The sequence below is a fragment of the Pinus tabuliformis genome, chromosome 2_2 (assembly GCF_031772625.1).
Source record: "Pinus tabuliformis cultivar Carrire ecotype Pingquan chromosome 2_2, CPIR1, whole genome shotgun sequence".
Classification (NCBI taxonomy): domain Eukaryota; kingdom Viridiplantae; phylum Streptophyta; class Pinopsida; order Pinales; family Pinaceae; genus Pinus; species Pinus tabuliformis.
In genome coordinates this window covers 982273937-982287278 of record NC_142300.1, presented here as the reverse complement: position 1 = coordinate 982287278, position 13342 = coordinate 982273937, and the positions used below count along the sequence as shown (strand labels likewise).

General features: G+C 37.9%; 1 protein-coding gene across 1 annotated transcript; it reads right to left on the bottom strand.

The window, feature by feature from the left end:
• Positions 1-951: 951 nt before the first annotated feature.
• On the bottom strand, positions 952-2022 carry LOC149196583 (uncharacterized). Its single transcript, XM_089408354.1, has one exon. It carries the CDS (start codon positions 2020-2022, stop codon positions 952-954), a length of 1071 nt encoding a protein of 356 aa, XP_089264480.1.
• Between the last annotated feature and the right edge of the window lie 11320 nt (positions 2023-13342).

Sequence of the window (13342 nt, the reverse complement as noted above, 5' to 3'; positions counted from 1 at the left end):
GCTAAATGTTCCTTATGAACTAAGCTATAACTAAAATACTATATGAAGGTGTCATTTCTATATGATACTCTTTTAGATGTGAACTATAGAGACATAATACCTCTAGAGACATAAAACTAGGACAATTTTGAAATTCTCTGCGTAGTACCTTTTGACTAAAAAAATATCATATGATAATAAAATAGAATATGAAGATTGTCCATAGTAATCGTCATAGGATAAGTAATGTTTACGGGAACATAGTGATCGCCATAAGATATCCAGTCAGCTTAGCCTTAAAATATGTGGCGTTTAAGGGCACATTCCTTGAATTTTGAAATCAAAAACCAACTTGTCACCTTTCATTGGGTAACAAGAATCTACTTCCAATTTTGAAAGGTGGACGTGTATATGTATATAAATTCATATTTCCCTCCACCTTATTATTTTAAAATTGAGAATAAGGTTGGAATTTAAAAAACAATTCACTTAATAAATTTAACAAATTTTACCACTCCTTAATTACTCTTCACATTTTCAAACAATGTTCTCAAGGGTTTTACACATTTATTAATTACATTTGAAACAATTTGCCCATCAAATTCTATTGCTATTTGAGAGGCCTCGTTTATCATGATGGGGTAACTGTTTACATTGGTCAATGGTCATAGGGTAACTGTGGGAACCAACGTTTCTTCTGTCTTCATACAAACCTTCTTATTCTTGAAATTGAGGAGCCTCCTCAATGGTCTTCATACAAACCTTCTCATTCTTGAAATTGAGGAGCCTCCACAATGGTCTTCATGCAAACCTTCTCATTTTTGAAATTGAGGAGCCACTTCAATGGTCATGGGGTAACAGTAGGAACCAATGTCCAACCTGTCTTATGGGCTTTGTAACTTCATTCATGTCCAACCAACGTTACTTCTATCATTTCCATGTCCAACCAACGTTACTTCATTCATGTCCAACTCACGTTACTTTTATCATTTCCATGATTGTAGAGGCCATTGGTATCAGTATATCGGGATCCAATTTCTCCTCTGGCAAGCATCGCAGAAATTGTAACAGTCCATCAAATGGCAATTTCAGCAAATCTTTCTCGAACCGCTTGAGCAGCGCCAAACCCACACCGAAAACAGTCTTGATGCCCTCACAGAGAAAAATGTCCCAGATCCGAACTACTAATGGCATTGGCAAGTCGGTAGAGAAAACCGTCATGAACCATCTGCTTCCATACATCAAGGGCGTGATTTTCTGCTCCTCAAAATGCTTCCCAACCCTAGGCAACACCTCCTTCACCAGCATTGCAAACTGACAGAAGCATTCGTGCAGAAGAGGCAAATCGTCCCCATAAAGACCTCGCAATGGCTTTTTCTCTGCGCCCTTGAGCACTGCCACCATCACCCAAAACGCCTCCTCCTCACTCATGTAATGCAGAATCATGGCTGCTATGAAGTTCATTCCCTGGGTATACCCCACATCTTTATCGTACACAGAATACACCTTCAACACATTGTGCAGAGATATTTGGGTAGCACTGTCTCTAGCAAGAAAAAAATCGTCGGACATTATGGTCCTTTTGAGATCATTGACAATAAATACCTCGGATTCGGACTCTTCAGACGATAAGAGTAAAGGGTAAATTCCAGGGTTGGCCAACAGAAGTTCCCGGCCGCCTGAAATGAGTTGCCAAACGCTACCCCGAAGCCAATCTGCAATACCATGTCTGATCGCCCTTTTAACTTCTTGTGGGTTCCTTAACATCAACACCCAATAACTGAGGGTTTGGTTGTCGCTTTCAAAGTTGTGATGGTCTTTTTGTGACCTGAGCTTAAACGGATTGTTGGTTCGGCTAATAGGACAGCCAGTCATCGTTAACTTCGCGGCTGGGCCCTTTTCTGTTTTGAAATTAGTTGACAGTTGAACTGCTTTATCATTTGTCCTGCGTTCAAGCTTGACACTGCCCTTCGTCTTGTCTATTCTACTTATTTGGGGACTGTAGCGGTGGACTGCTGTCGTGAAAGGGATTTTGATATCCATTTGAAAAGATGGGGATGGAACTGTATAATTAGAAGTCAGAACTATGCCTCTCAGAACTATATCTCAGACGATGCTAAACTAGATCTCAGTAGATATAGTGCAAATATGGTGACTTTCAAAATTGGTTGTATCCTTTTTATGAATATATACGGATCAGGTTTGGCCGACTTGATTGTAATACATGGGTTTCGCAGTCGAGCATATTACGAACTATGAATCATTGCGCCTATCTTTGCTCGTATGCAATGTTTTGGAATTTGAAGAATTCGAAATGTTGAGTATGAAATTACCAGATTGTTGAATACAGAGATGGACTTCAAAGATGTATTGAGAGGACTTCAGAGATAAAAGAATGAATTTAGTTCTTTTTCTTTAAGTTTATAATCTTCAAAATTTATAAAATAGAGTAAACAACTCGTTTAGAATCTTCAAAATTTATAAAATAGAGTAAACAACTCATTTGGCTGTCTAGAATATTTGTAAAATCATAAACTAGAGCAAACAATTAACCTTACCTCTATCTATAAAATTTCAAAATATACAAGTTGAACTCTATTAATAATGCTAATTTAGCATACCTCAATAGAAGTGAGAAGTTAAATATAATAGAGATGTAATACTACCCAACTTACAATAAAAAGAAATGCTAATTTAACATAAAAACACACATTTTTGAATTTACCCACAGGATGGTATGATATTACTTCAAAAATTTGAAATCAACGCTTTTCATACAAACAACATTGAAAGAAGCTACGGATGTAAATGGATATGAGTATATTTTAATATGGATCATTTTGTCTGATAAATATATATAAAGTTAGAAAATGAGAATCAGAAATATAGATGTATTTCATGTTTGGTCTAAACAGCATTATCCATAGCATTACAAAAACCCCAAATGTTAAAATTAACTAGAGAGAGCGGGGCTTTAATTTATATTCTTTTAATATTAATAATATCATAAATTTATAAATGTGTCTTTATGGAAAATGCATTTTTGGGTATCACACATGGTTTTTTCAATTTTTTTTGTTGGGAATTGCATTGGCGGGGAGAAGTACACTCTTTTTTTTTTTTTGGGTATTGCCTTGGCGGGAGAAGTACACTCTTGAGTAATGTACTTAATAGTTGGAAATTTTATGGTTTATTTTATAGTTTGTATTATATTTAGATTATGAGCTGGGGAAAAATAATTTAGAACATAGTATGAAAATCTCATTTTATTTGAACAGTTTATTTATATTAAATATTTATTTTGGAAGAAGTCATATTGAAGATTTTAATCGACGTGTTTCGAACTAACAAGTGTGGTTCATTTTCAAGACACAATAAGAGAATGTTGATATTGGCGAGTAGAGTATGTCAAAATTTTAAGTAGAGTGTTTATTTTTAAAGGAGGTTGAAAATTTGTCATAGTGTTAGAGGGGTGACAAATCTAGATGTTATTTTTAAGGAAAGGGGGTTCATACAACTTTAAATTATTCACCTTGACCATTCACCAGCATGACCACATATCCTCACTTGGTTCAGCATATCGATATGCTGTCACGATTGCAAAAAAAATTAAACAAAATAAGCATGACTTTGGATGTGAATCATAAATAGGGAAAGAGCACCCCCAAACTTCATAACAAAGAAAAAAACCAAGGTAGAGCAACCTAGGATAACCCATCGAAGCTGCAAGCAAAGAATGACACCATGAATATGAAGAAGGACACATGGAAGTGGCATGAGTTCCACAAGAGCCCCACTCAGAACACAAATGAATGTTGCACTAAGCAATCATTGGTGGCTAAGCTAAAAGCTTCAGAGTCCAATGCATGTTCTGATTCTAAGCTAGAACTCGACAAGGGGAACGACAAGTGGAAGTAGGTTATTGATGCAGAACCTAGTTCCATATTTCCCACCACCAAGAACTTGAAGATTGAACCCAAAGATCTAGAGGACGGGGAGTGTCTCTTTCACTCACAAATGTTGGTGAAGGGTTCTCCTCCACAATTCATTGTCGATAGTGGGAGCCAAAAGAATCTCATTTCAGCAGAGACCATTAAGCAATTGGGCCTACTGACAACCTTAGACCTGCAACCATACACCATCGAGTGGCTCCACCAAGGACACTCTAAAAGCGCTTCGTAACTTTTTGGGCCTTACTAATTTTTATTAGAGGTTCATGATGAGATTCTCTTATATCACTTGGCCTTTGAGTCAAGTTACCAAGGGTGGAGAGAAATACGAGTTTTCTTAGTCTGAGTCCCAATAGAGAGCATTCATTGAGATGAAACTTCACCTCTACTTTGCACCTCTACTCACATTGCCAAACATGAAACAACCATTTGAAATTGAGACAAACACCTCCAATTATGTTATTGGTGCAGTTCTCACCCAACATGCACATCCGATGGCTTATCATAGTGAGACACTTTCCGATACAATTCGGAAATACCCCAAATATAATAAAGAGATGTATTCTCATGTAGGCAAGTCGAAAATGGAAACATCAAATTCTAGGGAAGGATAAAATCATCCACAGAGATCACCGACCTTTTCATTTTATGCAAATGCAAGGGAAGTTATAGAATGATCGACATCAGAAGTGGTCTACATATCTGCAACAATTCCACTTTAACATTAAATACAAGAAGGGAAACTCCAATCATGTTGCAAATTGCCTCAGTATGCCCCTAGTTGCAGCACTAGCTACTGTTCTCAACTCTTGTGGCCACGAGACCTCTAGATGGAAAAAACTATAAAAAAATGATCTAGAATTCGCCACCACATACCAGATGCTAGTGGATGGCAAGCCAGTTCTAGAATTCCACCTCCAGGATACATTATTATGCTACTTGGGATATCTTTGTCTTGCTTCAAGTGAGCATATCAAACTGATTGTGCAGGCACACTATATTCGGGTCACTATGTTGGCATTATGACACAGGTTTGGAACAGGTTTGTGGCTATATGACATAAGTGTTGTACTTGATGGCAACTCACTCAAATGGCAGATCACAGTTCAGGCTCTCAGAATGAAAGAAGATGAGGTGTACGCAGGTTCCTCGTAACAAAGTCGCGTATACATGCGGGTGTACCGATCAGAAGGCACGTATACGTATGCACACACTTTCATGCAAAGAAAAGAGTGTACATGTGGGAAAACTTATGGTTGGTCCATGGTATTTAGTCTGACATATTTGAACCTATGGTTTTGGTCCTTGGTATTGCATTTAATGTGTTGAACCCAAGTTTTGGGTCCCTAGTATTAGTTCTCAATGGTTTTGGACCATAGTTTGAGTAAGGCCTAAGTCTATAAAAAGGGAAGGAGATCATTTGGCAAGAGTATTGACTTATGTGTTGAATATCTTGAGAAGAGCAAGATCTAGAATACTAGTGATTGGTTGGTGAGTTACAGCTGGATCTGAATCAAGGAGGAACTTGAGCATTACACGATGGTTAAGATCTATTGATGGGTCGAGATCTCAAGGCTTGAATAGTAGTATCATTATGTGATTTTGATCTATTATATTTGGCGCATGATTAGATCTATAAATCTGATAATCTGGGTATAACTGATGTCTGATTAAGTAAAAGGATAGATTATCTTTTAGAGATCTGTACGCAGGTTAGACACAACGGAGGCGCGTATACACGTAGGTTAAGCAAGTGAAGACTGCATATACGTTGGTTGGCTTTGGCATAGTTGCGTATGTACACAGGTTTCTCTTGGTGAAGTAGCGTACGTCTCTTGAAATATGTTTTAGTTGCTTCTGTTTATTGCTGCAATGTTCTGGGTTCAGAACTGGTGTCTGGTTACTGGTACTGTTTTTCTGGTTACAACATTCTGAGAAGTTATTGGTTGATTTAGTATTTGTACAAAGGAGATTGGTTGTTTCAAATCTACTTGATGTTTGATTGATATTCATGGATCCAGTCTGAAAATTTATGAAACTTGGTCCCCGGAAGAAAAGAGAAGGTTGAAGCTTTCTGTAGGTCAGCACCTATGTACTAGTACCTCAGCTAGTACAAGAGCTAAGGGGGTCGTAGCTCCCTTCCAGGAGAAGCTGGAGAACGAGAGAAGGTTGTAGCCTTCTGCAGGTAGAAGCCTGCGTGCTGGTATAAGACTGCACCAATACAGAATCATTGTAAAAGGAAGTTTCTGATTGAAAGAAGATAGAGACATATTGCAGCAGGTGGTTTTCACCCACATTGGGTTTCCACCTTATATCTTGTGTTCTTTTGTGTGACTGTCTGCTCTACTTTTATGTTCCTACTCACTGTTATATGGTTCTAACACACAAATTAATGATCAACATCTAAAGAATAAATTAAATTAGAAGTCTGGAAGTTATACACGAGTTTCATTAGTGAGAGTTGCATATACACGCTGTTTTCACTAACTGAAGTAGCATATACAAATCTTTGTATAAATTGAAAAAGAATTTGACTTAATAATACTGATTCACCCCCCTCTCAGTATTATTTCCAACAATTGGTATCAGAGCAGGTCCTTCAGAAGAAGCTTGATCTCTTGAAGGAAGATCTATCATCATGAGCAACTACGAAAGAGAAGAATCAATCAGGCCACCAATTTTTGATGGAAGCAACTTCGTCTATTGGAAGGTAAGAATCACTGCCTATCTTCAATCTCTTGGTACAGAAGTTTGGGATATTGTGGAAATAGGATACACTTTTCCATCAGCAACTCCTACAGATACGGCTGGTAAGAAGTAGTATGAAACAAATGCAAAGGTTGTTAATACTCTATTAAGGAGCCTATCTGAATCAGAATTCGTCAAGGTTATGCAGCTCAAAACTGCAAAAGAAATATGGGACAAGATCATTCTGAGCTATGAAGGAGATGAACAGGTAAAACGAGAAAAACTACAAACTCTTAGAATTCAATATGAAAATCTCAGAATGTACAATGATGAAAGTGTGGCTAACTATTTCCTACGTATAGATGAGATTGTTAATTGTATGAAAAATTTGGGTGAAGAAATAAAAGAAGTTGTTTTGGTTGAAAAGGTTCTAAGATCTTTGTCTTCTAAGTTTGAATCAAAAGTCTCTGCCACAGAAGAGAAACAAAATCTACAAAGCCTTACCATGTCACAGCTACACGGAATCCTAACCGCTTACGAAATGAGAAAAGGGGGACCATCAGACAAGAGAGAAGCTGCATTCAAAGCCTTTGGAAAAGGAGATTATAATGACTCAGGACATATGTCAGAAGAAGAGGAAGAATAAAATTTTTTCAAGAACCTTCAACGGGGTTCTGGAAGATTTAGAGGTAAGCTACCTTTCAAATGTTTTGCTTGTGGAAAAGTCAGTCACTATGCTGCCAAGTGTCCTCATAAAGATAAGATTGACAAAGGTAAGGAACCAGTTAGATGGAACAGAAAACAGAATGTAAGTAAGAAGAGCTATTACACTCATGAAGACAGTGATGGAATTTCAAATAGCGATGAAGATGAACAAGGTAATGAATATAGACTTTTGATGGTTTTGAAGGTGATGATTTCTTGGATGCTATAGATGAAGAAAGTCTTTATGAAGAAATTTCTAAACTCAAAATTTGCTTAGAAGAGAAAAATATAATTATAGATATTTTGACATCCGAACTTGTTGAAATGGAGGAACATAATGAAAAGTTAGAATGTGAAATTGTGGGACTTAGAAAGGACATTGAGAAAACGAAAGCTCTTAATCTTAGATTTGCTAAAGGATCTGAAACTTTAGATGAGATTATCAAAGTGCAGCATTCTCCTCTAATCAAGACAGGTCTTGGGTATACTAAAGAAACATCTCAAGCACAGAAGCCATCTACCTCCAAAAGTTATCTTGAGGCTGCAAGGAGAAGTGAACAGGTTGACAATAGACAACAATGGCCCAATGGAGATCACCAGGTAAATCAGGGACAATTTACTTCAAGAATGAATAGAAATCACCAAATAAATCGAGGGCAATCTACTTCAAGGATGAACAAAAGCTACAACCAACCACAGGTAAATCATTCTCAATCTACCTCAAGAATGAATGGTTATTACAATTGAAGGGTTGATGATCGCAGGAATTTCTTCAATGGCCAATGTTTCTCTTGTCATAACTTTGGACATAAAGCGGCTCAATGTGTTGCCTACAAGACCATCATGACCAGAGAAGCACAAAATCGAAGGAGTGTGACAGAATCATGAAAAGAACCTACAACAACTTTTCTGCTCTTGAAAATGAAATAGAATGTTCTATCTGTAACTTTGGTCATGAAGATTCTAAATGCAGGAGTAGGTTTCGGCAAACACCTCAAAAGGAGCAAGCTTCATTGAGCCCCAAAACATAAAGGAAGAAAGAACTGCAACCAGAAAGATGTGGTATAGCCCTATATGCGGAAGGATAGGAACTCAGTGGTACATCGACAGTGGGTGCTCAAAACATATGATAGGTGATAAAGAAAAACTTCAATTATATAGTGCCTTAGAAAAGGAAAAGAAGGTCTCATTTGGAAATGACACCCCTACATTCATAAAATGTAAAGGTTCAGTTCTTTTGAAAGAAAAAATCAAAGCTGGGAATGTTATGTATGTTGATGGCTTAAAGCATAATCTATTAAATGTCAGTCAAATGTGTGATCAAGGAAATGAGGTAATATTTCCATCAAATGGATGTATTGTTCGTGAGCTTGATACATGAGAAACAGTGATCAAAGGCATAAGAACTCCAAATAATTTATACATACTCAAGGGAGGACAACAGTAATGCTATCTTAGCAAGAATGATGAACACTGGCTATGACATAGAAGATTGGGGCATCTAAGCTTCTCTCAGATAAGGAAAGCATGTAAATATCAGGCGGTTCGTGATCTCCCTAACATCAGAATTCCAGACAATACAATATGCAAATCATGTCAATTTGGTAAGCAAACCAGAACTAATTTCCCAGAGAAGGAAGGATCAGCTAGCAGGCCACTTGAACTTGTCCATACTGATGTATGTGGACCATCTAGGAAAAGGTCACCTCGAGGAGAAGAATACTTTATTTTGTTCATTGATGACTTTTCCAGGATGTGTTGGATAGGACTTATGAAGCATAAAGATGAAGCTTTCGAAAAATTTAAATCATTCAAAGCCTTGGTGGAGAACGAATTAGATCGCAGAATCAAATGACTTAGGTCTGATCGAGGAGGATAATTTACCTCGAATGAATTTTTCGATTTTTGTGAAGAACATGGAATAAGAAGGGAATTCTCTACTGCAAGGACTCCTCAGCCAAATGGAGTAGTGGAAAGGATGAAAAAAATGGTTCAACAAATGGCTCGTGCTATGCTTGATGAGTCTGGAACTCCCGCAACCTTCAAGGGTGAAGTCGCATTTGCTGCAGTTACTATTCTCAACAAGACAAATATCTGGGTAAACAACACTCAGACTCCTCATGAAATTTGGTATGGTAAGACCCCCACAGTAAAATACTTCAAAATTTTTGGAAGCAAATGCTACATCAAGAAGACTGATGAAAATCTTGGCAAGTTTGAACCTAAAGAAAATGAAGGCATTCTCCTTGGTTACTCTCCTCACAGTAAAGCATACAAATGTTACAATAAAAGACTTGGAAAAATTGTTGAAAGTATTGATGTAGTGGTTGATGAAGAAGGAAACACTCCTAGGCAGGTAAAATCAGAAGATTTCAAAGATGATGAGGACTATCCATCAACATCAAATCAGATTCATGATGAAGAAGAAATCCATGAGGCACTCGAAGAACAGATAAGGATAGAAGAAAAGACTCCATCCAGGTTTTCAGAAGAATCATCCAGAATCTCAAATTTTGGGGTAGAAAGAGGCAGGTGTACAGACGAGAAGAACCATTTCAGAAGCTTCAAGCTATCTAGCATTTCTCTCCTCCACTGAACCAAAAAGTGTAAGAGAGGCATGCAAAGATGAATGCTAGGTCAAGGCCATGGAGGAAGAACTTGAGCAAATTGAAAAGAATAACACTTGGGAGTTGGTTCCTAGACCAAAAGATAAGAATGTCATAGGAACAAAATGGATATTCAAAAATAAGCTGAATGAAAATGGGGATGTGATTAGAAACAAGGCCAGACTTGTTTGCAAAGGGTATGCTCAACAAGAAGGGATAGACTTTGAAGAAACTTTTTCACCAGTTGCTAGACTTGAGGCCATAAGAATGTTCCTTGCTCTTTCTAGCTTTCAGAAGTTCAAAGTATTTCAAATGGATGTGAAGTCTACCTTCCTGAATGGAGACTTGGATGAAGAAGTATATATTGAACAACCAGATGGGTTTATTCTTGGAAATGATCCAAAACTTGTATGCAGACTCAAAAAGGATCTCTATGGCCTTAAGTAGGCTCCAAGGGCTTGGTATTATCGGTTGGATAAGTACCTCCATCAACAAGGTTTTATAAAAGGATCAGTTGATAGAAATCTATATATAAAAATTGACAATGATAAGTTGCTAATACTTGTTGTGTATGTAGATGATATCATCTTTGGTAGCAATGAAGAAGACACGAGTCAAAAATTTTCCTTGGTGATGCAGAAAGAGTTTGAAATGTCCATGCTTGGTGAGCTCACATATTTTCTTGGTTTACAAGTCCAACAAAACAAAGACGGAATTTTTCTATCACAAACCAAGTATCTCAAGCAGATCTTGAAGAAATATGGGATGGAGGATTCGAAACCAGTGTGCACCCCTATGGTAATAGGATGCAGCCTCAGCGCAAATGATGAATCAATAACAGTACATCAACCAACCTATAGATCCATGATTGGTAGTCTGCTCTATCTAACATGTACCCGACCAGACATTATGCACGCAGTGGGAATAGTTGGAAGGTTTCAGGCAAATCCAAAGGAAAATCATCTTCAGGCAGTTAAGATAATTTTCAAGTACCTTCAAGGAACTCAAAACTATGGCTTATAGTATCCTAGAGATACATATATCACACTTCATGCATATACAAATGCAAATTGGGAAGGAAGCGTGGATGACAGAAAAATCACTAGTGGCAGTGCATTCTTCATGGGTCCTAGATTAGTATCTTGGTTCAGCAAGAAACAAAGTTCAATTGCATTATCTACAGCTGAAGCAGAATATGTAGCTGCTGCATCTTGATGCACACAACTCCTTTGGATGATGCAAACATTGCAAGACCTTCAAATCACTTGTACTCCACCTATCTCCATTTTTGTGATAATACAAGTGCAATCAGTATTTCAAAGAATCCTGTCATGCATTCAAAGACCAAGCACATACCTATCAAGTATCATTTTCTCGGGGAACAAGTGCTTGAAGAAAAAGTTAGATTGGAGTATGTTCCCTCTAAGGAACAAGTTGCTGATATCCTCACCAAGCCACTTCCCAGGGAGACATTTGAATACCTCAAACAGAAGCTAGGGGTAGTTGATGCATCATCTTGCTGTTGAATCTTGTCTATTTCAGAGAAAAGTGGATGTACGCGAGTTGAATGAGGAGGATCCACGTACATATGCCGGTTTATGAAGGTATAGTCACATATATGATGTTGAACAAAAGCAGTAGGGCCAGGCTTAGATGAAAAGAGTCTGATATGGGTTTGACAGAGACCATCTGGCACAGGTTCAGGGGGAGCATATATTCTTCTAATAATGCATTGTTGAAGATCTAGGTTCAAATTCACAGTTGGTTTGATTTCAGGTGGAACAGGTGTAGAAGGAGAACATGGGTGCTGGTTTGAATAATGACTGACAAATACTGCTGATGTTAGTTGTTGATAACTGTCAGAGTCTTGTTGTAGATATTTTGTCTTTATTTCTTTTATCAAGGTCATGTAACGACCTATTTTGGTTTCCACATTATGCCTGGGATGAATGATGTAATGTACTTATTTGTCATGTGTAAACTTCTGGTGTATCCCCACTTGGTTGGGTGCTCAATTCTGGTATATCCCCACTTGGTTGGAAAATGGATGTATGTATGAGTCTTTTGTGATAGGAAGGTCTCTTATAATAAAGTCATGTTTCTTGTGTAGATCATCTTCTTGCAGACCTTGCCTACAGTCAGGGGGAGCTTAGACAGCACAGCAGAGTAGAGGATTCAGCATGTATTCAGGGGGAGCATAACCCTTTGCCCTTGATGTCAAAGGGGGAGAATGTTTTTGAGTGACTTGGGGTTGCCATCAAGTCCAAAGGGGGAGATTGTTGGCATTATGACACAGGTTTGGAACAGGTTTGTGGCTATATGACATAAGTGTTGTACTTGATGGCAACTCACTCAAATGGTAGATCACAGTTCAGGTTCTCAGAATGAAAGAAGTTGAGGTGTACAGAGGTTCCTCATAACAAAGCCGCATATGCACGCGTGTGTACTGATCAAAAAGCGCATATACGTATGCACACACTTTCATGCAAAGAAAATCGCATACATGTGGGAAAACTTATGGTTGGTCCATGGTATTTAGTCCGACATATTTGAACCTATGGTCTTAGTCCTTGGTATTGCATTTAAAGTGTTGAACCCAAGTTTTGGGTCCCTAGTATTAGTTCTCAATGGTTTTGGACCATAGTTTGAGTAAAGCCTAAGTCTATAAAAAGGGAAGGAGATCATTTGGCAAGAGTATTGACATATGTGTTGAATATCTTGAGAAGAGCAAGATCTGGAATACTGGTGATTGGTTGGTGAGTTACAGCTGGATCTAAATCAAGGAGGAACTTGAGCATTACACGATGGTTAAGATCTATTGATGGGTCGAGATCTCAAGGCTTGAATAGTAGTATCATTGTGTGATTTTGATCTATTATATTTGGCACACGATTAGATCTATAAGTCTGATAATCTGGGTATAATTGATGTCTGATTAAGTAAAAGGATAAATTATCTTTTATAGATTTGTACGTAGGTTAGACATAGAAGAGGCGCATATATACGCAGGTTAAGCAAGTGAAGACTGCGTATACGCTGGTTGGCTTTGGCATAGTTGCGTATGTACGCAGGGTTCTCTTGGTGAAGTAGCGTACGTCTCTTGAAATATGTTTTAGTTGCTTCTGTTTATTGCTACAACGTTCTGGGTTTAGAATTGGTGTCTGGTTATTGGTATTGTTTTTCTGGTTACAACATTCTGAGAAGTTATTGGTTGACTCAGTGTTTGTACAATGCAGATTGGTTGTTGCAGATCTACTTGATGTTTGATTGATATTCATGGATCCAGTCTGAAAATTTATGAAACGTGGTCCTCGGAAGAAAAGATAAGGTTGAATCTTTCTGTAGGTCAGCACCTACGTACTAGTACCTCAGCTAGTACAAGAGCTAAGGGGGTCGTAGCTCCCTTCCAGGAGA